General features: G+C 35.4%; 3 protein-coding genes and 1 long non-coding RNA gene across 20 annotated transcripts; 3 read left to right on the plus strand and 1 right to left on the minus strand.

Annotated features, from left to right (window-relative positions):
• The first annotated feature begins 692 nt into the window (after positions 1-692).
• Positions 693-8,303, plus strand: LOC104905961 (hypothetical protein). Of its 2 annotated transcripts, XM_010694630.4 has the most exons (11): positions 694-1,093; positions 2,188-2,230; positions 2,522-2,575; positions 3,586-3,649; positions 5,054-5,110; positions 5,516-5,622; positions 5,714-5,752; positions 6,704-6,789; positions 6,898-6,976; positions 7,172-7,219; positions 7,927-8,303. In XM_010694630.4, the coding sequence occupies exons 1-11, from the start codon at positions 858-860 to the stop codon at positions 8,005-8,007; spliced, it is 894 nt and encodes a 297-aa protein (XP_010692932.1). In that variant the 5' UTR covers positions 694-857; the 3' UTR covers positions 8,008-8,303. The 2 variants fall into 2 exon arrangements, with proteins under 2 accessions (XP_057248831.1, XP_010692932.1); XM_057392848.1 differs by lacking the exons at positions 3,586-3,649; positions 5,516-5,622 and having other exon boundaries at positions 693-1,093.
• A 3,669-nt stretch (positions 8,304-11,972) lies between these two features.
• Positions 11,973-15,082, plus strand: LOC104905958 (protein trichome birefringence-like 33). The gene is made up of 6 exons (XM_010694624.4): positions 11,973-12,198; positions 12,288-12,522; positions 13,577-13,751; positions 13,838-14,037; positions 14,135-14,293; positions 14,417-15,082. The coding sequence occupies exons 1-6, from the start codon at positions 11,973-11,975 to the stop codon at positions 14,754-14,756; spliced, it is 1,335 nt and encodes a 444-aa protein (XP_010692926.2). The 3' UTR covers positions 14,757-15,082.
• Positions 12,516-27,802, minus strand: LOC104905960 (uncharacterized). Of its 16 annotated transcripts, XR_008968384.1 has the most exons (8): positions 27,469-27,802; positions 22,841-24,386; positions 20,145-20,520; positions 18,887-19,013; positions 18,298-18,401; positions 14,003-18,206; positions 12,763-13,692; positions 12,516-12,658 (listed from the first exon to the last, which is right to left on the minus strand). It is a non-coding gene; the product is annotated as an uncharacterized LOC104905960 (long non-coding RNA). The 16 variants fall into 16 exon arrangements; XR_008968381.1 differs by having other exon boundaries at positions 14,003-19,013; positions 22,841-23,018; positions 24,283-24,386; XR_008968377.1 differs by having other exon boundaries at positions 14,003-19,013; positions 22,841-24,191; positions 24,283-24,386.
• On the plus strand, positions 16,583-20,146 carry LOC109133536 (protein trichome birefringence-like 33). The gene is made up of 6 exons (XM_019252279.3): positions 16,583-16,727; positions 17,390-17,633; positions 18,286-18,460; positions 18,546-18,742; positions 18,826-18,984; positions 19,542-20,146. The coding sequence occupies exons 1-6, from the start codon at positions 16,583-16,585 to the stop codon at positions 19,882-19,884; spliced, it is 1,263 nt and encodes a 420-aa protein (XP_019107824.2). The 3' UTR covers positions 19,885-20,146.
• Positions 27,803-27,946: the final 144 nt, after the last annotated feature.

Genomic DNA, 27,946 nt, shown 5'->3' on the forward strand with positions numbered 1-27,946 from the left:
ATGAGCCGAGCTCGAGCCACAAATTCTAATCACGAGCTCGAGCCGAGCCCATGAAAAGTTAAACAAATTCGAGCCGAGCCTAGTGCTATTTATATATGTGTTTCAATATTATTGTTTTGTTTTCAATAGCTGTTCGTATTTTTGAAACTAATTTTTAAAATTCATAAATAAATTTTAACAGTCTTATTTTCATTATTTTTTTTTTACGAGATTAATTACTTACCATATGATCCCTTTTATGTACAAGGTCCAAGGTGAGGATAGAGATAAAAAAAAAGAACTACGACCGTGTCTTTTGGTCTTTTGAAGGGAGATGATGTGAACCAAATTAGAAATAAGTCCAAAAAAACAGGTCTTTCATGTTAGAAGACTAGAAGAGTGAGAACATTAGAAAAAGAGAGAAATACTCCCTCCGTCTTTTATTAGTTTACCCCTTTTGACTTTTGACACTATTCACATACATGACTTTGACTATCTTTTGTAATTTGTATTTAAGGAAAAATAGTCATGTGATATCTTGTTGGATTCGTCTCAATGTGTATTATCCAAATATCAACTTTTGTATTTTTGCTTATCGAAAATTAGAGATATTAAGGTTCAAATTAGTATATCGGCAAATGTGCCCCAAAGAAAGGGGTAAACTAATAAAAGACGGAGGGAGTATATAAGTAAATATCTAATTGCCGATGATGAAAAACTATGCAAGTAATAATTTTTCTCATTTACAAAATTACGTCTTAGATTACCTGGGAAGCAAATCCAGCAACTAAGACTTGAGGAATCAGGAGTACCGGTACGAGATCTTTCCCAGATTTAGGAATCTTCTATAACGCAAAGATGGAAACTTTCTTAAAACAATGAAACATCATCTGGATGTTCTAAGCTCAAGGAATATGAATATGAATTTGATGAGTTTCTCCCACATTTCATCAAAGCTCACTCTTTTTTTCTTAGCGCTTTTGCTCCGACTCAACTTAAAGTCAGTCTTTGCTGCTACTTGCGAATATGACACTCTTGAGCGCAACAAATTGTACAGCTATAGCTTATCTTCTCCTATCAATAATTTCCCTCATGGTGTTCTCAGCGAAGATGGGTACGTTTTTAAATTTTAATTGATTTCTTTGATCATTTACTGACTTTAATTTGTGGTATTTTTCAATGGTAATTGATGATGAACTTGAATAACTTGTTTCTGTAGTTTTTAGCTACATTTTCCAAATTTTTCTCTGGGTTTTCTTTTATTGTCTTCAGGAAGTATATATATGTCTTTTTTTTTTGAGGGGAAGTATATATATGTCTTAATGTCGAATTAGTTTGTTTAATACATCAACTGAATTTATCTGGGTTATGTTTGGTTTTCTGCTGTGATGGGTTTGTTTTTGATTTTTTGCATATCATGGTATTTATGCTAATAATTAGAAAAATATATATCAAGGTTAGGGTTATTTGTTGGAACTTTTTTTAATTTTATGTCTTAGTAGCTTAGCATATGCGGCACATTGGTTTACAATCAAGGTAGGGAAGAGTAGATGGAATAATAGGGCGATTAGCGTCTGTTTAACAAGTATAATAGACATATCATTTCTTTCCATATGCAAATGTGCACTGAAATTGGGAGCTTTAAGCCTTTAACTACATATAAGCACAACCAAGGGTGGCAATGAGAAACAGGTAACTGGGGTACCGGGTACCCTCTATGTAGGAGACTCCTAGTGTGATACTGTGATAAACCATCCAATTGCTTCAAGATCACTTTTGATTATATAAGTGCTGCAAAATGCCACTATAAGAAGAACACAATACCAGGGAACATAATCAAGTTTTTTCCGTAAAGTGGAAGGCTTCGTTTCTGACCCTTTCACGGTTGGTGTTATGTTGATTGGTATTGCTTTGCTAGGTTAAGGTAAGATTATCATGGGTTTATTTGGTATTCTTCTGTGATTTAGTTGGAGTGCATCTGGCGGGGTGCAATTTAGAGCAAATGCCACAAGTGTGCTAGTCTGCTAGATCAATTCCAGACTCTAAAATTCTAAATTTGTTTTTGGTCTTTCGCTCGACAAAACAACAGACTCCTTTAAGCGCCTTCTTGTAAATCAAAATCCGGCCTCTCCTAGAGACAATTGTATCTCTTATATGCTCTAAATCAAAATGGTCTTTGACAAGTTTTATGTCTATGATGGTTTTCAGGTTTTACAAAGTAGCTGCAAATGATACTATTATCTGGTTTCAGGTTGGCTTTACCAGGTTACACTCTTTGAAATACAATTATACTACCTTTTAGTTTCTTGAAATGGCTATCAGATGTATCTGCTGAATGTAGTACCTTATTAACTGATTAATATTTTTTCTTGATTTGCATTATTTTCAAATAGGGATTTTGACTAGTACTAACTGTTTACTACTGAGTTTGTTAGACTTATATTGGAGAGGCTATGCTTATTTCAATTACTTAGCAACTTATCTGATTCTGGTCAACTTTGTTTCTTGCTGAGGTTTCTTATCCTATGTGTTTCTGCTGTAGCTCTGTGATGGAATGATCTTCAATCATGATCCTCCAAGATGTGTTGATTGTTGGGTATGTTCTCTATTTCGTAATTTCAGTATTTAACTTATGTTTCTTTTTTTGGTCATCTAAACTGGCATGCAATACTTATTAATTAAGAATTTGGGGGAGTTTGTGGATTCTACAACCTCTCCTTTAGATAAGAACGGCCATCCTCCTTGCTAGGCCGACTTCTCTAATGGGTTTGTGGATTCTCCTTGATTTTTAACAACCTAAATGTAGATTTATTGGCTTATAATTTTGTTTGTTGGCATAAAGTTTGAACTAGAAGCTCCTAGTATAAAAGCCTATCCGGTACGTTACCCCTTCCTGTTATGCCATTCTTTTGAACATGGCAATCATGTTGAATTCGTGAACTCAAATTACTTTTGGTATCTTGGCAATGAAATATCTGGTCTATTTAGCTTGCAAAGTGTATATTTGAAATGGGGAATAATTATTCATTCCTGTATTGGTTCACTTTGCTGCAATCTCTCTCTCTATTTTTTTTTGAGGAACAAGATCTCTAGATTTCTAGTCTTTGTCAAATATGGGATTATAAAAAGCAAGCCTTTCTGGTCTATGTTTGGTTCATGTATAAGAAAGATGTTCCTTAGAGTCAACAATAAAACAAGTATTAGCACTATGTTATCAAGTAACCGCTATGTGTTACCTAGGGTTTTGCTTGTATACTTCTCAGATCTAGGACTATTCTATTTGATAGACCCCTCCTGCCCAGATAATTGGTCAATTCATCCTTGATGTCTCTGTTAGTCAGTTTGCGATCTGATGAGGAGTAAGGCGGGTGATAGGAGCAATTATATAAACTGCGGAAGATGCAACTCTATTGATAACTGGACATAACCCCATCTAAAGCGAGAAATATATTGAACTCAATATGAGCCATTCTTTTGTGAGCTAGTGATACTGCTTACTAACTATGTCAAGGCTCAAGTATTCGAAAGGGTGTGTGTAAGAGAATTCATCAGCATGTTTTACTACCTTCTCTCAGCATATAATCAAGCCTTTCTTTCGTTTAATAGGGTTGTGGGGGACCATTACGTTGCGGAATGGGTTGCAGTGCCCTCGTGGCTAAATACAGTGGAGGTGAGATATCTTTTGCTGAGCTCATTATTCTTATTCTTCATTTTTCCCTCTTGTAGATACTTTATTTGTTCTTCGTAGGTGTGGGGTGATTGGTAGTTAAGGTACTGTGCGTCTTTACAAAAATGTCAATGATAATGCCACATCTTCCTTATGGCTCTATTCTTTTCACCCCTGGTAAAATATTCCATATATCTGAATAGTTGTAACTTGTAAGACTTTGACTTTCACATTTGCTAATGCACAACTTTGACAATCAATAATCAATTAGTAAAAATTATAAGATATTGCATTATTGCTATTTTCAAAATATATATTGAGATTTATTCAATAAAATTTTACACAATAACATGTATTTTCATATATTTATAAAAAGCATATGGTAAAAGTGGAGTATGTAGTGCAAAAGTCAAAGTGTTACAAAGAATTAAAAGATAGAGTAAGTTTCATGAAACATAAGCTCAGAACTTCAGATTAGCTCCAGCAAGTTTTAGAAGGGCTTACTAGAGTTACTACAGTAAGTATTCATAAGTTTGGTTTTTGGACAAGTTCCAATTAGTTGAGAATTTGAAAAAAACATAGCTCTTGTTTTTTCTTTCCTTTTCTTTTTAATAGAAATCTAGATGTGAACATAGACTGATAGAAGAAATTGCAAATATTTTCTAATGTCAAATTTGGTTTTAGTTCAATGACTAGTGTAAATAATTTTTGAATCTAGAGGACAACGGAGAAAGCTTCTGGTTGACTGTTTTTAGAGGTTGGTGTAAAATTGTTGTGCACCATTAAAGTTTGGTGGATATGTAATAAAAGGTCTCAGCTAGCCAAACCATAAATAGTGGAGAGCATCAATACAGATTACAGGCTAACATGATGGCCCCGGTTTTTTGATATATGAGAACTACAACTGCTTTAGTAGTGGGTTGTAACAACCATCATAATGTAGTGGTCCATTCAAGATGCTTCCTCAGGGATATCAGAAAGTCTATGGTTATGACTAGCTCTCTGATTGCGAGTTGAAGATTGTTCAAATAGCATTTTTTTAGTTTCCTGAACACCCTATATTGGTTCCATGGACTTCTGACTCTCAAATGAAGGCTGTTTTAATGTGCTGCTGAATATTATTGTGCATGATTTGTGCTGTCAAGCTTATTGTAGTATTGTACTTATCCTCATATTATGTGCTGATAGTGTGTTTTAGATTCTAACTTCTCTATGGTGTTAGAAGTCCATTCCTACATCCTCTGGTGCTTCCTATGGAATTGCACACATGGTTTGCTACTTTGCTAACAATATGAAAGTCAATTTAGTGTCTCATATGCTATTGGGAAAGTGTGATATTACTCCTTGTTATGCTACATTCATGCATTTATTCTGATGTTTACCATCCAATGCATGTTGTTTGTGCAGGCTATTATGCATGCACAACTATTGGGCATAAAACAAACTTTGACATCAATCTTACAGGTAAAATACTTTATACTAAATTATCTGCTTTCTAGTCTGTCACAAAAGTATCTTCTTCACCCAAGTGCTTTTGTGGCGGTGAGGAACCAATTTCCTAGGTCAAGGCTAATGGAAGCGGGCCCATTCCAGGATTTTGAAGTTTTTCTATGTTATAAGTTGCTTAAATAGCTAGACTTATTCATAGCCTGTGTCAAATTTTATAACCAATTACATCTTCAATTTGAATATTAATAGAACTGACATAATTATTTTCCACTTGTTTCTCTTTTCTCATGTATTTTTTGTTTTCTACTCCATAGTCCTTACGGCTAAATGTAGTTGTCACATTGCTAGCCTTGTAACAAATCTTAAAAGCCCTGATTTGGCACTATAATCTTATGATGTTCGGTGTTGGTTGCACACCAGATAAGAATACTCCAGATAAGGGTGTCACTGTTACAATGTCAAGCAATATTGACGGAGTTAACTGTTCACTTTCTGTTTCCATTGTTTGTGACAAAAACAGTGTTAAGGTAAGATTGTTACCTTGTTTTTAGAACATCTGATTATCACTACCTATGGTTGCTTGACTGCCAATCTGCATAATATCTTCCGCATGTGCAGGACCCAGAAACCTTGAAAAAATTGGGGACCTGTCATTACGTAAGTGCCGTGAACATAAACTTCTAGCATCGTACTTCAGATTATGTTTTACATTAAAGCTCTGTGAAAAGAACTTTATAATATATGGACATCGTTATGCAAGAGGTAGTATTTCAATTTGCAAATATCTAGTCTGGGTGATGCTACAGATGTACAAGTTTCACATCCTCAGATACAAGAATGACATTGTATACCATGATGTTTATATGCTAATTACTGTCAAAAATTGTTTGGCTTCACATTTTTTTTTGGAAAGACCTGGGATCTTATAGTTTGCGGATGCTAGCAGCCTAGTCTGGGAAAGGGAAGGGGAAGAAAGAAATAGAAATAGAAAAAGGGAAGGGGAAGAAAGAAATAGAAGACAAAGAAAGAACTTGCGTTGACTCCTTGTGCAATGTGATTGTATAACTCAATACTTTTCCATGTATGGCTATAGCATGTAGTTCTTATTGTGGGTTCAGGATGATATAGGATGCTTGTAAGGTACTATAAAATTCTATGCTGGTATTGATAATAAACAGAGACTTGATTGACATAATGTTATATGGAAAAAAAACCTGGCTAAATCATATGGGTGTGCAATTGTAGATTCCATATCCTCATGGTATTTCGTGAAGATCCAAGTTCTATAATTTCTCTCATAATCTCTTTCTGGTGTTGGCATATGCTATCTAGCAGAGATGCTGTAATTACTTGCTTCTGCGTATGTTGCTCCCTATGAAGGAAGGTAGTGTCGATACTTAAGGTTATTTAATTTTACATGTGATAGTGTTACACTAAGTTTATGGATAATATTGAGGGACCTTTTTAAAATATCATCAGGGAAACAGTCGTATATGAGATTACCACACTTTAGTAGTTGATGCTACTGCGCTTTTCACAGTGTTATGGGTCGTAGATGTGTCCAGGTTCAAATATTAAATTCTATGCTTTGATTTTTCTTTTTCACAGGCAACTGAGCTAAGACATCCCGCAGGCTGTCCAAAGATTGCAGCTCATGCGACAGGATGGGGATGGTTTGGTATTCTTTTGACAATGTGAGTAGTAAGACTGTATCTGCGTTAGAGGATTTCAGGATCTTTATTTGCAGAATTCTACTTTCTTTTGTGGACCTCTTGTTGACTGTCTTGTTATCTCGATTTCAGACTGCTATGCAGCATTGGGGCCTATCTGCTCATTGGCGGAGTCTACCGTTTTTCCTACCTCGGTATTCGTGGTTTAGATGTATGTCTGGCTCTTGAACTTGTTATTTGATTTGGTTTTGACATGCTACTATTTTGGTGATAATTCTGTGATCCTGCTGGGTGCACTTCATGCTTAAATATACCAATTTGACATCTGTGTTGAATTGCTTATTGTCGCTCCTTGGCTTAGTTCCCTCATCTTTGTTGCTTATTTTCTTGATTGTGCTTTTCCCAGGTTATCCCGAGCTTAGATTTCTGGATCAGCATACCACATAGAATTAAGGTAGGCATCCTTCTATGGTGCTATAACGTCTACCTTACATCAATGTGACTTGTGAGGCTAATAACCATTGGAATGTTGTGAACTTGCTTAATTTAAGTAGATTTTCATGTTGGGCTAGTTTTATTTTTTCAATGCACAGCTGCAGGTTCTGAACATTTTCCATTGTCCTAGTTATTTCCCCGTTTTCCTTTCAATTATTTTTAGTAGTGCTGTCGATTTTAGGTTGGACTACATACATCCAGACCTCCCCAGTCCCAAGGGATTATAGTCACATCTCAAAGATGAACAAATAGATCCAATCTCAGTGGACTCCTTTTATAACCCTGGCATAAACATGGGTGTTTTGGGCTTTTTATTTTTTTATTTATGTTGCGATAAGTTTGGAAGAAAAGTATTCGTGTTACAAGTTCGTATCCAAGTGTCCAACTCGACAGTTTTTATGAATGATTTCCATGATTTTGCCAAAATGAAATGTTAAAAAGTTTTATACCAATGTTGGAGTGTTGAGTATCCGACACAAATACTTGAGGTAATATGAGGACTTGAAGAGTCGAGTAACATAAGATCACATCATCCATCTATAAGATGGCCCAGATGGGACTTGGAACGAGACAGAGATATTTACTGGAAATAGATATTTCTATTTTTATTTTTAATGTTATCTGATCTTCTAACATCTTGTAATACTCTTCATCTTGAAATTGCAGAGTGTTTTCATGTCCTTGGTGCAAAGGTTTAGAGGACCTACTTACCATCATAGAAGTTCTTATTCTTCAGTCAACTTCTGAGTTCACATCTTTTGTCAGTGTCATCTGTATAATGATATTGTTACCTCTACATGATTCGGAGAGTTGCATCTTAGTAGTGAGTACCATTTGAACAAAAAGGCTTCATCAAGTGAGAAATATAATTTTTGTTGAAGATGCAGTATAATACTCCGTAGTATATACTGTTAACAGTCAGTATTTTATTTTTGTCGTAGCGCAGGAACTAAATTTGTTGTCCTTTCTAATCCGATTCATTTTGTACAATAACAAATGTTTGAGTACCAAATGCAGTTGATTTTTGACATGTTCAATACTCATTCATCAATTTTGTGTAGATTTAACACATTTGTGATTTGTCCTTCCTCTAGGTTCCTACCAGTAACTTTTGTATGTACTATCAATTCTCTTTCCTCTACGTTTCTACTTATTGCCTATAATGTGTATTGGTCACACTATAGTTGTGTCACTTGGAGTTATAAAGGCATTTGTTCCACACATAACAAGTATCTCCCCTCCATGGCTCCACCCAGTTCCCAAAATAACAAAGGTTTTGCAGTATTCAGAAGTTGATATTTTAAAGGTTAAAGAGTCAAGTTTTTCAGGTGTGGAGTGATTAGTGAGGTACAATATATCACAAAATATTGAAGTCTTTAAGCGATTGAACGAGTTATCTATAACTTGGCAAGTTGGGATCTCTTTTATTTTCCTAACTTGTTAAGATTTCTCTTTACCCTCAAAAAAAAAAAAAAAACTCTTAATAGTTATAGTAATTTCTCAAGTACTCAACTTATATATATGCAGTATATATTTTAAAATAAGATGATCTTTATAATACTACTTGCTATGTTTTTTTTTTTCTTTAAGATGCAAAAACATTTAGTTTTTTTTTTCCTTTAAGATGCAAAAACATCTAGTTTTTTTTTTAATTCTCTCACCAAAAAGCCAAATGTTACATTTTAGGAAATACTTCCCCCGTTTAGAAATAGTTGCACCATTTATATGGTGTTTACTCTTCACATCTTGCACTTTGATTGTCTTTGATGATTCATATTTTGAGAAAAACATAGTCATATGAGATCTTGTAACTTGTTAGATTCGTCTCAATGTATACATTATTTTAATATCAACTTTTTATAATTTTTACTTACTGATAATTAGAGATATTAAGGTTTGAAATAATGCATTGGCAAACGCGAAAATATGAAATCGTGCAACTATTTCTAAATGGAGGAAGTATACAGTAGCTTTGCTTAATTGCTTCTATATTCTTACCTAATCTTGTCCTTTAAATTTTAGTTGATGCATTGTTAATTTGTTATCATATGATTCCCATCTATATACAACACTTGCTCCATGCCACCTTATCTTTTAGAAGATGCAAATTCCTAGATTCTTAAAACAGAATAGAAACATATACGATGACGGAAGAGTGTCAAACAAATTATGAAATTAGAATGCGATGGAATACAAATGACGTTGAAATCTCAACTAATCTACCTAATATCAAACTAAAAGGAATGCTAACTGCTAAATATACCCAGATGTTTTTATGTTATGAATGAGTCTTCACTTAGACGTCAAGCAAACACAATATTTGGAACATCATTTTATGACCTTTATCATTGAGCTATGTTGCAATCATAATATCTCTACTATAACTTACGCTTCAAGGCTTCAACTTTTTATCTGGAGATAATATCTTAGAATAGGCAGCCTGTTTTGCTCTAATGCTTTCATTATTATCTCACCTTCACTTATAAGGACTTTTTTCATAATCCATTTCTTAAGGTTTACTTAAACCTTTCATTAATGTCAATATTTTGGGTCCTCGTACTTGATTTTAATGGTTAACAACTAGGTTTTCCGATAAAAATTCTAGATATGTACAATGAATTTCGTCTATATCAACATCTAATATGTAGCACTTTCTACAACCAATTATTTTTCTTTTTTTTGCTCACTTTTTTACTTTCCTTGATATTTGGTACTATAATGAATTGATAAAACATTATGAAACAGAGGTAGCACACGTTATTCACTCTTTCCTCTAAACGCGATGTATGTGACTATTGTATAATGACACAATGCACCTGTTAGGCGTTAGCTTATAACTATTTTCCTCGATTTCTCATTTTTCATTGTAGCCAATCTCTCTCTATACATATGGGACTTTGCTATTTATGCTTTTATAAGAATTAAGTCTCCCATCACATGTGAGCTAGTAGGTATGGTAGTATATTATTATTTGATCTCTCAAAAAAAGAAGTCGTGTATCCGACTAATGGAGGTACTCAACAACTGACTACAAGACTTTAACATTGTAGCAGACTAGCAGGTAACGAAGGACAAACATTATACTACTACCCTTGCTTTATACCAAAGTTACAACGACATCTTAAACTTAAACTATAAATGGAGTATATTTTCAAAAATCATGCAAGATTCGAAGTTATTGTACTCTAGTTGTACATTTTCCATTTTTGTCTTGAAGTACATAAAAGAAGTATATCTATATTCAAATGAAGCACAAAATATTGTCCTTGTAAAGATAAAATTGCAAATTACTCAAATGTTGAACCTCTAACAAGTTTTTAGATCCAGATTGTGCTCCGACTAATTTTTTACTAGTATTTTGCTTTTAAATGATAGCGTCAAATATAACTCTTTATTTTTGAAAGTATATAACTCCTTTTTAAATGGTTAAAACTTTAGTGTGTAAACTCTAAATTACAACATCATATCTTATAAGTTGCAATTTTTAATTTTTTTTTCTTGTACGAGAATTACATAAAGTAAAACACCTTAACAGAAAGTTTCCGTCGCACATTACTTATTTAGGAACATCTTTTAATATATTAGTATAGACGATTACGATACTTCCAATTAATTCCAAAACAGTTTCTTTTTCTATACCACTCTATTAGCCTCAACTAATATGGAAAACCGTCTCATCATAAGCACAAAAGGTAGCGGTACATCTAACATCTTAAGAATTACATGCAAAATGTTGACAAACTCTCACAAATGACAAATAACTATCTCACATATGATGGTGAGAAGCATAATTTAGCAAGACCTTTCCTATAAAAATTGGATGACACTATGTTATAAGTATTTTAAAGCTTCCAGTCAACTCATTAGTTATTTTATTAAGTAAATAAATCTGTGATGTTACCATGTATATATATTCAATATCATCTATTCTAAAAGAAAATAGATTCACTCTTCATAAATAAAAATCTTTGGTTAACATGATCGTTAAATAACATAGGAGTAATATTTAGTCAAGAGTAGTAAAGGTAATTTGAGAAAAATAATGCCAAATAATACTTGCACGTAATAAATAATCATAAGAAATTGCACCAAACTATATGATCTACGAAATCATTCGAAAATACATATACGTTAATTCAGGTAAGTTAAACTCTTATAAAAAACTTAATAACTTCTTCATGGAGTAATTAGTATTATTTTGCACAATCTTACCAATTACCTAACGTTTACTAATCGTCGGTAAATTATCAATTTCGATGAGATATAAAACTAATCTTGTAACTTCAATTATCAGTCAGCGTAACAAGAATGTCACAATAGATCAACCTAGAATCATTTCCTTTAATAATATTGATTTAAGATTTGACCAAAATGAAAAGAAAATGAAATGAAGGGTATAGGATAGGACGGTCGATGTCTAGACGTGCAAACAACTTAAGAACCATCTCCTTCAAAACGAAGACAAACAAATTAAGTATTATAGTAAAAAAAAAAAAAAAGTAGCTAAAAAACTTGTTAAAGAAAACCAGTCCCATAAAAAAAGAAAGTCCCTTAAATGAAAAAGCTTCCTAATTTTATGATGATCCACCTAAAAGTTAAAAATCAATTCAGTTTCACTCAACTATATCTCTAATTTCTATAAATTCCAACCAACTAACTTCTTCTTTCTTCTCCAAATTATCTCCTACTCCAAAAAAAAAAAAAAAAAAAAAATGAAACCACCAGCTCTATCAATATCATTATCATCGCCGGTAAATCAGATGGTAAGAAGAGGTCGTGTATCAACACCGTTCATCTTCATTTTGATTGGTTTCATCATCTTGGTAGCCATTTTATACGGTCAAGATTTCTCCTGCACTTTATCTCATTTTGATCATCATCAACACCTTACAACACTCAATCATTCCCCTTCAATTCCCAAACCTCGTTCAAACTTTGGTAAGTTTTTTTTATAACCAACTTATGTTATTTTTGCATGTAATGTGATAGTAAATGTATGTAATGTATTTGGGTTGTGGTGAATGCAGTGGAGAGGAAGAAGAAATGGAGGAGAGAGAAAACGGTGCCGTTTGCGGTGGGGAAGACGGCGGAGAGTTGTAATATATTCGACGGAAAATGGGTTAGAGATAAGGAGAGTAAACCAATGTATGAAGAATGGGAATGTCCATATATTCAACCTCAGTTGACTTGTCAAGAGCATGGTCGTCCAGATAGAGATTATCAAAACTGGCGTTGGCAACCTAATGGCTGTGATCTTCCCAAGTAAGTCTTATTTTTTTATGTCGTTTTAATCCATTTTTAGCGGATAATAGAGGTGAGCATGGACCAAGCCGGCATCAGGTGGTGGGTTGTGCTGCATAGATATCATTTTCAAAATTCAGCACGAGCTCGACTGGTCCTGCTCATTTATAACAAAAATAATGTCAGTTTATGAAGGGAGGCTGCCAGCATGGCATGTGAGTTGGGTTGTGCCAACGTGGCACAGCCTACGCCTAGTTTTACCTGACAGTTTGTAGCCTTTAGGAGCTTCAGTTGACATTCAATTGGTAGTATTTGGTAGGGTCCTAATTGGGCAATAATAATGATTAAGAGAATATTCCAGTAATTAATATGGTTCAAATAAAAAAAAAGCCCAACGGTAACTGTGTTATTGAAATGTTTTTTTCATTTAGAGGTGATCATGGATTGAGCTGACGATAGGTTTCGCTAAATAGGACATGTTGGAATTTATGATACTTGCAGAGAATAATCGAAAAATAAAGTGACATTCCTAATAGATATGTCTTAGAAAGAAGTAATAGTACAATGTTTAACAATAGTTTAGTTGGGATTTGGGAAGGCCATGTTAACTGGTAAAATAAGGAATGTTTTGACATTGAGAGCATATTAGCACAACTGCACATGCCTTTGTTTGTCTTAGTCGGAAATATTATAAGAGTGCTTTTTTAATGGTAAGTTAATGGAGGATGTTGCACCAACCAGTGTGCTAAACCCCATCCCTTTCTTCTTTCTTGTTTCTTGTATCTTTTTTCTTGTTTCTTTCTTCTTTTTACAAAGGTTTCAGTTGGGGTTTTTTGCATACAGATTTTGAAGCATCATTTTTGCCTTTAGATACTGCATGAAATAATTTGGTCCAATTTATTGATAGTTAAGCAAATTTAACTAATATTCATTTCAAATGAATTTCTTATTCCTAACACAACATTAGGTCTTTTACTTCTAAAATTCTAACATCTCGCCAATATAGTCTTCTTTGAAACTTTTAGTATAACATGAGAGTATAAAGTTTGTCTTACTAAACAGAATAAACACGCAGATTCAACGCAACCTTAATGCTGGAGGCTCTTCGAGGCAAAAGAATGTTGTTTGTTGGCGATTCTCTAAACCGGGGTCAGTATGTTTCCATGATCTGTCTTCTTCATAGATTGGTACCTGAAGAGGGCAAAGTAATGGAAAGCTCTTACTCTTCATTGACAGTCTTCAGACTAAAGGTAAGACACACTATAATTAATCTTCATGATTGTTAATTTTTACGGTAAACATGCACATGAGCATCTATTGCTATAATTCATTACAGGATTACAATGCAACTATAGAGTTCTACTGGGCGCCTTTCCTGCTAGAGTCAAACTCTGATGATGCTGTTGTACACAGAATAGCAGATAGAATTGTTCGCAAAGGATCTATAAATACACATGGAAAACATTGGAAAGGTGCTGATATTGTAGTGTTCAACACATACCTCTGGTGGATGACTGGTCTTCAGTTCAAGATCTTGTAATGTCCTTTATCCTTTGGACATGGCTCTGTTTCAGAGCGCTGTTAAACTGTTATTGGATCTTATTGCTGATGAAAGTGCTTGTTTGCTTTCCAGAAAAGGGTCTTTCAAAGATGAGGTGCCAGAAATAGAAATGCTTTCTACCGAGGATGCTTATCGGATGGCAATGAAGAGCATGTTAAAATGGGTTCAGAGAAACATGGACCCAAAGAAGACCAGGGTTTTCTTCACTAGCATGTCACCAACTCATTCCAAGTAAGTTGAGAATCGAGAAACTTCCTGGTTAAGTATGATAAAATGCATATGCATACAAAGAAGGGGAGACCGGAGACATGACAGCATTCTCAAATCTCTTTTTTTCATTTTTCTTTATTGCAGGAGCATAGATTGGGGAGGTGAGGAAGGTGGCAACTGTTACAATCAAACAACTCTAATAGACGATCCTGAATACTGGGGGTCAGATTCTCGTAAAACCATAATGGAAGTTATCGGAGATGAGTTCAGAAAATCCAAAGCACAAGTAACATTTCTTAACATCACCCAATTATCCAGCTATCGGAAGGATGCGCACACGCAAATTTTCAAGAAGCAGTGGGGCCCCTTGACTCCAGAGCAGAAAGCAGACCCTAAGACCTATGCTGATTGTGTGCACTGGTGTTTGCCAGGATTGCAAGATACTTGGAATGAACTACTGTTTGCTAAACTGTTCTATCCTTAGTAAGAGGTCCAGGCCGGGCTGGTTTATTTGCTAGTGCTTCTACGGTTTTACTTCTCTGAGGTTGGCTCATGAATGAAAGCATTGTGATGCCTTCCTCGCCAAGGTCAAGAACTCTGGAGACTAAAACATGGATTGGAGATCTAGAATGAAGAAGTTTTGTGTACAAATTGAAGTGAAAATGGTTGTGTAAAGAAATATAAATGACTCAAATTGAATTAATTCTTTGTACATGAACAATCATGTAATGCGGAAAGCTGCAGAAGATGATGACAAAAAGTTTTGAATTTTTTTTCCAAGTGGATATTCAGTAGTTAATTGTCAGATGATACTTGGAATTATTGATTAGTTCAGATTCACATTTTTCATTCAGCCAAAAAAGAGAGGAATTCAAACCACTGAAGATCTCACATCAATACAAAGTGCATTAACATAAGTATGACAGTAAGAAGAGGGAATACAGAGGTGTTGATTATAAAATTGAACGTAGAATGTACCACACTAGCACTTCCGTAATAACTCTATTAAAGGCAATCCTATTACACGAATAGCTTTCCATGCGCTTATTACAACTTTTACGTCCCCATAACCAATTATACCAAAAGATTCAGGAAAAATAAACAAGTCGAGAATTTAGGGTGTTGCTTAATGGCGGATTTGAGGTTGAGGGTTAGCTTTAACTGGTATCTACCTCCTCACCTATGGCATTGGTCATGGGATCAAACCTCCTTGGAGGAGTTTGGGTTGGATCTATTAGGGGATCTGAGAGAGGATATTAAAGAAGTTTCAAGGGCTTAGCCGGGCTCAGAAGCAAGTGAAAAGTTCATATGGTGTCGTGAGCTTAAGACCGCACCGAAGAAGAAGGCTGAGTTAAGGAGGAATATAATAATAAGCAAAATGACAAACTAGTGATTTTTAAATTAGGATGCGCTCGATTATGTGGGTCCACCACTGGTTCTACATAGTAATGCAAAGGAAGTGCTCCAGAAACCACAAAATGACAACAATGTCATAATATAATTAGTTAATTACAGACACAAAGAATGTCGTGCATCAATGCAGATAAAGAATGCACATCAGTACATGAAAAAACGGGTAGTTTTGATTGTATATACAGTACTTAAATCTTATAAACAAAGTCACATATCTATCCAACTAATAAAGGAAGGACCAAGCAATGTTTGGCCTAGTGATAAAGATTTGGCCTCATGATTTTAAGGTCATGAGATCAAATCCTACTAGGGGCTCTTTGGGAGCGAAGTTTCCCTTGCCAACTTAAAAAATAAAAATAAAAACTAATAAAGGAAGGACTCAACAAATTATAGATATTGGCTAGTAACCTGTCCAATATGTACAGTGACTTCAAGTGATAATATTCAACTTGGAAAAGGTTTTTTATGAAGCCAAAATTCAACCTAACTACAGCCTGAAGTCGTTAATTTAATCGTAATCGTGATGGGAAGTTATATTACTACCATCCACCAATAAGATGCTTTAGCTGTCCAACAAATGATGGTTTTTGATAAAAGAATATAAATTCATAATTATAGTAAAATGTCTTATTAAGAAAAGAGAGAAGACCATAGTTGAATGAAATGTAGAAAGATAACATGATCTTGATATAAAAAAATCCCAGACGTGCAGAGAAGTATGTTTTAGCCATGCATAAGAAAAGGAAAACCACGTCCCATTGTCCCAACAGGCAACAGGCAACAGCATTGTTTTTAAGGATACAAGTCAAACAACAATAAAAGAGGACTACATACCTTGTATATCTATGCAACCTTTCTCCCTCCAAAATCCCAAAACACCACCTACAGATAAATCAGATGGTGAGGGAAACCCGTCTATCTCCATTGATCTTCATCCTCTTTACCTTCATCAGCTTTATTGCCATATTCTACTGCCAGGATTTCTCCTCTTCCCACCGTCGTCAGCAATTTTCAGCACTCAATGATCCCCCTCCCTCTCTTGGTTAGTATTCTTTTCGTCCAGAAATAATAGTCTTACTAATTAATTTTTATTTATTTTTATCAAACTTTTTAAGTACAAGATAAAATGGCATTTATATTTCCTTCTATAGTCCCTCCGCTTCCTAATAGGTATTCCACCTGCCTTTTCATGTCCCTAATGTACACATTTAACCATAAATATCTTTAGTTATGTATAATTCACACTAAACGTAGTGAGATGATATTGTGAAAATATAAAATTGATTGGATCCAAAATACCCCAGATGATGATTGTTTATACTTCATATATAGGAAAAAAGAGGCAAAGTGGAACAACTATCAGAGAATAGAGGAAGTAAATCTGTAAATGCTAAGACGATCTTCAGTTTCTTGTCATGAAATGTTAGGATCTTAGGGATAAATTGCACATTTGCACCTGCTAATGTGCCATTATCTTTCAATGTTGATTGTCTATAATGCTAACTACTAAGCACTATGTAGCCTTTCTTTCCTTCTAAAACTTCACTAGGACAATCATAACAGAACTGTAATGTTCTCAGAAAGAAAGAGTAAATGATGAGAGCAGTATTTTCTCATATAGACATATACATAATAACAACTAACAAAGTGGCTGGTTTTCTTACATATGTTGCATTGTAAAAAAATTTAATTTAATGACTGTAGATGAGTTGAAGCATAAGAAGAGCGAGGAGAGGAGAGAGACGATGCTTCCATTTGCAGTAGGGAAGACACCGGAGGAGTGTGACATATTCAGTGGGAAGTGGGTAAGAGACGAGGAGGACAAGCCTTTGTATGAGGAGTCAGAGTGCCCCTACATTCAGCCACAGCTGACATGCCAAGAACATGGACGCCCTGATAAGGATTACCAGTTCTGGCGCTGGCAGCCTCATGGCTGCGATCTCCCCAAGTGAGTAACTGAAAACTGCATTTATGGCAGTTCCAAATAAGAGCTCCATTTTATTAGAATTCTGGATAACATAGATTCTAGTAGTCCTGTAACAATGCCGAATATTTAATGCATTTTATTGTGGGAAGTTGACTTTAACAAAGTAATGCTAATGAAATAACATACAATACTCAGTTTCAAATAGTTCTTTGACTTCATATTTCAATTGAAACAAAGTAATATCAATGTACTAGTAGGAGGTTTACCAAAATATCTACACATCTAGAATACTTGACACGGGATATGCTGGACCCTAAAAGAGCTTCGATCACCTAATTTAGGAAACACGGGTTTAGATTAGTTATCTTCAGAGCTAATAAGTTCAAATAAGTTAACTTTAAACCAAAATGTTGTAATAAGTCAGCTTCAGAACTATAAGATTAAGTGCAAGTCATGTGAAGAGAAAGCACCCTCAGTAGAAGTGTATAACTCAGGATGAAGAATTTTGATGTTGCACAGGAGGATATAACTTGTGTATTCTAATGCATCTAACGCCACATTTGTCCCACATCAGTTATGTGCATATTGCAGTCTCTGGATGTTGCACAACGTGTTATCAAGTCTATTTGCATAAAAGCATTGCATATACTAAATAAAAGCAGAAAAATTGCAGATTTAACGCAACCTTACTGTTGGAGGCTCTACGGGGAAAGAGAATGCTATTTGTTGGCGATTCCCTGAACCGGGGTCAATATATTTCCATGGTCTGCCTTCTTCACAGCCTGGTACCTGAAAATGGCAAATCCATGAAAAGTTCTTATGAATCATTAACAGTCTTCAAGTTAAAGGTAACAACAAGATATAATTTGCATATTCTAAGATCAGTATTAAATATGTTGATCTTCTTAAATGTAACACGTAGATTTACTTCAGGATTACAATGCAACCATTGAGTTCTACTGGGCTCCCTTACTACTTGAGTCCAATGGAGATGGTGCAGGGAGCAAGGTATCAGAGAGGATTATACGCAATGGATCCATAGATACGCATGGCAAATTCTGGGAAGGCGCAGATGTAGTTGTATTCAACACATACATCTGGTGGATGACCCGCCTGAAATTGAAGATCTTGTAATATCCTCGATACTTACTTACTAGACAATATTCTTCTCTTCACCAATTATTTTTCTGATCAACTCTTTAGTTCGTTTCAGGACAGGATCTTTCACAGACAGTGTGCAGAAGTTTGAAGTTCTGCAAACAGAGGATGCTTACCGGATGGCTATGCAGAGCATGTTGGAGTGGGTTCAAAGAAACATGGACCCAAAGAAGACCAGAGTCTTCTTCACTGGCATGTCACCGAGTCACACAAGGTACATATGCTCTGCCTGTTCGGTTGTTTCTGAAAATTACGCCAAAGTATTCTATCAAAACCTAAATCTCCAAGCATTTTGAGTCTAACACTTTGAACCACCAACCCCCCAAAAAAAATATCATTAATATTCCCGCCGGATTTAGGCAGGTTCTGTCAGATCGCTGGATAAATAATGGGTCACCTTGTCAATATGTCATATGGTTGTGGGTCGATAACGAGCACACAAATTTAGGAGCAAGGATATAGGGACAGGAGTGAGAGAAAAAGCACACGTAAAACTTGACCGAACCTAAATCTAATTAACCAGATTCACACATCCTTGAACCTAGCCAGACCAGGGATGGTGTTTTCAAAAGACCTGCAAAAGTATTTAAAATGAAAAAATTTGATCGGAAGAAAAAGATTGTGAAGAGAAAAAAAAAGAAACTAGAAGCATGCAATATAGTACATTATCACTCAAGAGATGATAAGCTGAAGAAAAGGGTAGAAGAGATGAATTATTGATTTGATGCCCTGCGATTGAGATACAATTTTTTTTGAATTTTATATTATCAGGAGTATACACTGGGGTGGTGAACCAGATGGAAACTGTTACAATGAAACAACTCCAGTAGAGGATCTTGAGTACAACTGGGCTTTACATGCCCATGAAAGCATAATGAAGATTATGGATGAAGAATTCAGCAGATCAAGTGTACCCTTATCATTTCTCAACATTACGAGGCTTTCAAGTTATCGGAAGGATGCACACACACAAATTTACAAAAAGCTGTGGAGCCCCCCAACCGAAGATCAGCTAGCAAATCCCAAGAGCTATGCTGATTGTGTGCATTGGTGTTTGCCAGGCTTGCAAGATACTTGGAATGAACTACTATTTGCAAAACTTTTCTACCCTTAACAAGAGCCAAAAAGACTTGGTTTCATGTATTTTCTTCCTGTATTAGTTTCTATAAGATACCCTTTGGATGAAAAGATCATGAGGTCAAGGTCATAGATATCAGATTACATAACAGGAATAACAAGGTTCTTTTACAAAGTACAGAGAATTTCATTCTAAAAAAATATGAGGGGAAACAAATCGAATTAATTTTTTGTAGATGAACAAAATCATATACAGCAGAGAACTGCAAAAAAAAAGACACATTAGAAACTTCTTACCTTCTCTCCGACTGTGTTCCAACTATACCAGAAGAAATTGGGGAGCCGACACAATGTAGCCTGGATTGTAGATACTTTAATCTGGGCGACTAGCACCACAACCCAACACATACAGCTTGATGCCTAAACCGATGCATTATCGTAATTCGCAACTAAACATATATACAATATCTATGTTAAGATATAATGTTAATCTTTCGCAGCCAATAATCAGATTTCTAGTTTTCTACAATTCACTTCTTCCTCTATCTAGACACTAAGGAGTAAGGGTAGAGCAATAGCATGTGGTTGACCAAGATAACTAGAAGATCCATCATAAAGTCATGAGAAAAGGTGGTGATCTGGTGACGATGAACAAGTGAACCTATAATCATCCCTGCAGTAATTAAAGAACTTCGATTTAACCAGCGAACCAAATCCCAAAAAATCTGTAGTTAAGAAAGTTCTACATGTATATGATAATGTACAAAGAAATATAATGAAAAAACTTAAGCAGGCCCCTTTAGAAGCATAGTTCACCATTTCTGTATTCTATATGCATATAGTTATATACATGTTAAGTGTTAACATGTATACAGCAAGGGATCCCTAATTATAAATCAATGAACAAAGCCACAATGGAGCAAGTCAAGGCAGCAACTGAGAACCCAATATGACTATAAAAACCAGCGATGTGCTTATAATATAATTTGATTCGACACCAACAATTGGACACAATACTAATTAGGGTGCACAAACAAACCAGATAGTATTGAAAGGAGTACTATCTACTAAAGGCCGGCTCTTTTGTTCACTTCAGACTTAATTAAATCATCGGCACTAAATACTAGCCTTTTGTTCTTGCCATAGACTCAGATACCCGAATCTGCGAACGGTGGAATGCTGAAGTGCCAGCATAGAACCAATATACTTAACTTATCAGTCTCATTCAATGGTTTCCATAATTGCAAAAGCAGCTTATATCATATTATCAGTAACAGCACCAATTATAATCCCACAAAAAAAAAAAATATAAAAACAAATTAAATAGAGGATCCTGAATACCGGGGTTCAGATTCTCGTAAAACCATTGGAGATGAGTTCAGAAATTCCAAAGCACAAGTAACATTTCTTAACATCATCCACTTATCCAGCTATCGAAAGGATGTGAACACGCAAATTTTCAAGATTGCTCCAGAGCAGAAAGCAGACCCTAAGAGCTATGCTGATTGTGTGCACTGGTGTTTGCCAGGATTGTAAGATACTTGGAGCGAACTACTGTTTGCTAAACTGTTCTATCCTTAGTATGAGGGCCAAGCTGGGCTGGTTTATTTCCTAGAGCTTCTACAGTTTTACTTTCTCTGAGGTTGGCTCATGAATGAAAGCATCGTGATGCCTTACTCGCCAGGGCCAAGAATTTTGGAGACTAAAAAATAAATTAGAGATCAAGAATGAAGAAGTTCTGTGTACAAAATGACGTGCAAATGGTTATGTAAAGAAAGATGAATGATTCAAATTGAATTAATTCTTTGTACATGAACAATCATGTGACGCGGAAAGCTGCAGAAGATGATGACATAAATTAAAGTTTTGATATTTTTTTCCAGTGAATCTTCATAGTTAGTTGTCAGATGATACTTGGACTTATTGTTCAATTCAATGACATTTATATCTTAAAGTTCGCACTTCAAATCTTTCACTCAGCCAGAAAAGATTTACATATATATGACAGTAAGAAAATGCACATAATAACCAAACTACACCAAAAGACATGGGAAAAAAACAAAGTCAACAGAATTTTGGGTGTTACTTTATGACAGATTTGAGTTTGAGGGGTAGCTTAATTGGTATCTACTTCCTCATCCATGGAATTGGTCATGGGATCAATCGAGGAGTTTGGGGTTGGGTCTATCAGGGGCTCTAGGAGGATTTTTATGAAGTTTCCATTACCATTTTTTCGTTTGTTATAAAAGCAGAATGACACATTTAGTGATATTAAAAATGAGGATGCGCTCGACTATATGGGTCCACCACTGTTCTACATGGTAATGCAAAGGAAGCGCTCAAGAAACCGCAAAATGACAACAATGTCATAAATCATAATATAATTAGTTAATTACAGACACAAAAAATGTCATGCATCATTTCAGATAAAGGATGCACATCGACACATGAAAACAACTGGTAGTTTGATTATACAGTACTTAAATCTTATAAACGAAGTCACATATCCATCCAACTAATTAATGAAGGACTCAACAACTTAGTAAAGATATTGACTAGTAACCTGTCCAATTTGTATAGTGACTTTTAAGTGATTATACTCAACTTGAAAAAAGTTCTTTATGACGCCAAAATCCAACCAACTGCAGCCTGAAGTAGTTAATTTATCTTTAGTAATCGTGATGGGAACTTATGTTTACTACGTTACTACCATCTACCAATCAGATGCTTTTGCTGTCCTACAAAGACTGGTCTTCTACTAGAAGCACAACATAATTCATAATTATAGTTACACGTCTTATTAAAAAAAGAAGAGGAACCATAGTTCAAAAAGAAGAGGAACCACAGTTGAAAACTGGAACATGAATTTGATAAAACATCTCAGACGTGCAGAGAACTACGTTTTAGCCATGCATAGAAAAAGGAAAACCACGTCCCAACAACATTCTTTTTGAGGAAATAAGTCAAACAACAATAAAAAGAGAACTACATACCTTGTAATCTATGCAACTTCTCTCCTTCTCCCTCCGAATCCCACAAGACTATCCATAGATAAATCAGAGATTCTTTTCGCACGAATCAGATGGTTAGGGAAACCCGTCTATCTCCATTGATCTTCACCCTCTTTACCTTCATCAGCTTCATTGCCGTACTGTACTCCCATGATTTCTCCTGGGCATTCTCCACTTTCCGTCATCATCAGCAATTTTCAGCACTCAATGATCCCCCTCCCTCTCTTGGTTAGTATTCTTTTGGTCCAGAAATGGTAGTCTTATTTATTACTTTTTTTATATTTTTATACTTCAATGGTGGTTATCTATAATACTAACTACTAAGCATTATGTGGCCTTAACATATTATTTGAACTAAACACGGTCTTTTCTTCTTTCCTTCTAAAAGTTCACTAGGACAATCACAACAAAACTGTACTGTTCTCGGAAAGAAAGAGTAATGGTGACAGCAATATTTTATCATATAGACATATACAGAATAATAGCTAATAAATCGATTGGTTTTCTTACATATGTTGCATTGTGAAAGATTTTAATTTATGATTGTAGATGAGTTGAAACACAACAAGAGCGAGGAGATGCTTCCATTTGCAGTAGGGAAGACACTAAAGGAGTGTGACATATTCAGTGGAAAGTGGGTAAGAGACAAGGAGAACAAGCCTTTGTATGAGGAGTCAAAGTGCCCCTACATTCAGCCACAGATGACATGCCAAGAACATGGACGCCCTGACAAGGACTACCAGTTCTGGCGCTGGCAGCCTTACGGCTGTGATCTCCCCAAGTCAGTAACTGAAAACTCTATTTAAGTCAGTTCCAAATAAAAGCTCCATTTTATTAGAATTCTAGACGACATAGATTCTAGTGGTCCTGTAGCATTGTCAAATATTTAATGCGTTTTATGGTGGAAAGTTGACTTTAACAAAGTAATGCTGATGAAATAACATACAATACTTATTTTCAAATAATTATTTGATTTCATAATACAATTGAAATAGAGGAAGTAATATTAGTGTACTAGTAGGAGGCTTACCAAAATTTCTACATATCTAGTACTTGACACAGGATATGCTGAACTCTAAAAGAGCTTTACCTAATTTAGGAAAAACGGCTTACAAGTAGTTATCTTCAGAGCTAACAAGTTTAACTTTGAACCAAAACGTTATAATAAGTCAACTTCAGAACTAAAAAGTGAAGTGAAAGTCATGTGAAGAGAATGCACCCAAGTAAAACTCAGGATGAAGAATTTTGACGTTGCCAGAAGGATATAACTTGTGTACTGTAATGCATCTAATGCCACATTTGTCCCACATCAGTTATGTGCACATTGCAGTCTCTGAATGTTGCACAAGGTGTTATTAGGTCAATTTGCATAATAGCATTGCATATACTAAACAAAAGCAGAATAATTGCAGATTTAATGCAACCTTATTGTTGGAGGCTCTCCCGGGAAAAAGATTGCTATATGTTGGCGATTCCCTGAACCGGGGTCAGTATATTTCCATGGTCTGCCTTCTTCACAGCCTGGTACCTGAAAATGGTAAATCCATGAAAAGCTCTTATGATTCATTAACAGTCTTCAGGTTAAAGGTAACAACAAAATATAATCTGCATATTCTAACATCAGTATTAAATATGTTGAGCTTCTTAAATGTAACACGTAGATTTACTTCAGGATTACAATGCAACCATTGAGTTCTACTGGGCTCCCTTACTACTTGAGTCCAACGGAGATGGTATAGGTGATGACAAGGTATCAGAGAGGATTATACGCAATGGATCAATCGATAAGCATGGGAGATTCTGGGAAGGCGCAGATGTAGTGGTATTCAACACATACATCTGGTGGATGACCCGCCTCAAATTGAAGATCTTGTAATGTCCTCAATACTTAGTTACGAAGAAGTATTCTTCTCTTCCCCAATCATCTTTTTGATCAACTTCTTAGTTCTTTTCAGGACAGGATCTTTCACAGATAGTGTGCAGAAGTTTGAAATTCTGAAAAGAGAGGATGCTTACCGGATGGGTGTGCGGAGCATGTTGGAATGGGTTCAGAGAAACATGGACCCAAAGAAGACCAGAGTCTTCTTCACTGGCATGTCACCGAGTCACACTAGGTACATATGCTCTGCCTGTTCGGTTGTTCCAAGAATCTAGGCCAAAGTATACTACTAAAACCTAATTTTGCAAGCATTTCAAGTCTTACACTTCCAACCACCAACCCAGCAAAAAATCATTGCGATTCCCACCAAATTAAAACCTGATATTAGGCAGGTTGCGTCAGGTCGCTGTGGGTCAATAATGGTCACCTTGTTAATATGTCATATGATTTTGGGTCGATAACGAGCGGGCTAATTTAGTAGTAAGGAGAAGGGATAGAAGTGAGAGAAAAAAGCATAAGTAAATCTGAAGTTCTTAACCTTACATAAATCTATTTAACATAATTTTCTCTTTGACAAAATTACAGGCTACCATTTTAGCCTTGTATTAACCTTTTTTGAGGGGCCTTGTATTAACCTAGTCCAACATAAGCCTTGTCTATTAACTAGATCTACTGTCAACGGTAGGTATTATGGTATGTGGTGGTCCAAATTTGCCCGGGGGGAGAAAATGGTAAAGAAGAAAAAGAGAAACTAGAAGTGTAGAACAACGTACATTATCACTCGAGAGAGATAAGCTGTCTTTGCATGAAGAAAAGTACAGAAGAGATAAACCATAGATAATTTTATTTTAAACTTTATTTCCATTATCAGGAGTATACACTGGGGTGGTGAACCAGACGGAAACTGTTACAATGAAACGACTCCAATAGAGGATCCTGAGTACAACTGGGCTTTACATTCCCATGAAAGCATAATGAAGATTATGGATGAAGAATTCAGCAGATCGAGTGTACCCTTATCATTTCTCAACATTACCAGACTTTCAAGCTATCGGAAGGATGCACACACACAAATTTACAAAAAGCTGTGGAGCCCTCCAACCGAAGAGCAGCTAGCAAACCCCAAGAGCTATGCTGATTGTGTGCATTGGTGTTTGCCAGGACTGCAAGATACTTGGAATGAACTACTATTTGCAAAACTTTTCTACCCTTAGCAAGAGCCAAGAAGACTTGGTTTCAAATTTTTTATCCTTGAATTTAGTTTCTCTAAGATATGCCCTGGATGAAAACATCCTGAGGTCAAGGTCATAGATATGGGAGTACGTAAACAGGAATAATAAGGTTCTTGTAAAAAGTACCCTAAATTTCATTCTAATGAAATATGAGAGGAAACAAATCGAATTAATTCTCTGTTAATGGACAGTCATATGAAGCAGAGAACTGCAAAAGAAAAGACATACTAGAAACTTCTTAACTTCTCTCCGACTGTATTCCAACTATACTAGAAGAAATTGGTCTCCCGCACAATGTAGCCTGGACTAGAGATACTTTGATCTGGTGACTAGCACCAAATCCCAACACATACAGCTTGATGCCTGAACAGATGCATTATTCCAATTCAACATTCAAGCACCAATGGCCTCAATTCTAGCTTATATAAAATATATTTGATAAGATATAATGTCATATTTTAACAGCCAATTCTCGGATATCCACAATTCACTTCTTCCTCTATATAGACACAAAGGGTGGAGCAATATCATGTGGTTGACCAAGATAACTAGAAGATCCATCATGAAGTCCTGAGAAAAAGGTGATGATCTGGAGATGATGAACAAGTGAACCTATAATATCTCTGCTTCAAAACTCCAGTTTAACCAAACTTGTATACAGCAAGGGATCCCTAATTACATATCAATCAACAAACCCACAATGGAGCAAGTCAAGGCAACACTGAGAACCCAATATGACTACAAAAACCAGCGATGTGCTTATAGTATAATTTGAGTCACCAACAATTGGAGGAAATATTAACTACTATGCACAAGCAAATCAAGTAGTATGGTTCGGAATCGAATCTGTTTAAGTTGAAGATGAAAGGAATACTATTAACTAAAGGCTGGACTTAAATCATTCACACTACCTACTAGCCTTTTATTCTTGCCATAGACTCAAATACCCGAATCTGCGAACGGTGGAATGCTGAAGTGCCAGCATAGAACCAATATACTTAACTTATCAGTCTCATTCGGTTCCCATGATTGCAAAAGCAACTTATATCATATTATCAGCAACAGCACCCATTATAATCCCCCCACACACACACACAAATTGAATATAAAAACAAATCAAACATCAATGCATAAATTATAGTTGATGAAGAAATGAGCAGATCATACCTAACAATATCTATATTATACTATCATCCCTGCTAGAACAAGCAAAAACTGTCACCACGAATTACAAACTTCACATAATTGAAAGTGCAAAGAATTTCACAGTAGGGGGCAGAATCAATGACATCTTATAAAACAACCAATAATTTGCAAATGAGGGCTAGCATCAAAGCGAAGCAATAATCACAATCGCAAGACCTAACAATTTCTACAGATTTTGGGCGTAACCCACAAAACATTAGGCTAGAAATTACATGCCCATTATCAAAGTTGTTTACTTTGATGCCAAATAAACATGAAGTAGGGAGTACTAGATAATAGGGCTTAGGGTTTACCAGCAAACGAAAACAAAGGGTGGTTTCCAGTAAAAGGAAAATTAGACAATATCAGGATCATAGATCATAGAACCATCGTCCATCGCTATCATTTTGATGTTGGCGGGTAATCTCTCTAGTCTCTATCACAAATTCACAATTGAATTGCAAATGGAAAATTTAATTGTGGGATTGATTCATAATAACTCAGACATTCACATCCTTCGCGGTTTGGGTTGGTTTGCGATTTTAGAATTACGGTTTGGGTTATGATTTCAAGCAAACCGCGGTTTGCGGTTTGGGTTGGGTTTTAATTATTGTAAATCAAAACCGCACCGCAAATTACAATTTATATTTTCTTTTTTTTATTTTTTTTAAATATAATTGACAAGGTGGCATACAAGTATATAGCTGAAAAAAGAAGTTTGAGGTAAAGAACTTTAACAATTTTGATAAATTATTATCTACTTCCTCCGGTTTTTTATAGATGCTACATTTT

The sequence above is a fragment of the Beta vulgaris genome, chromosome 2 (assembly GCF_026745355.1).
Source record: "Beta vulgaris subsp. vulgaris cultivar EL10 chromosome 2, EL10.2, whole genome shotgun sequence".
Taxonomy (NCBI): Eukaryota; Viridiplantae; Streptophyta; class Magnoliopsida; order Caryophyllales; family Amaranthaceae; genus Beta; species Beta vulgaris.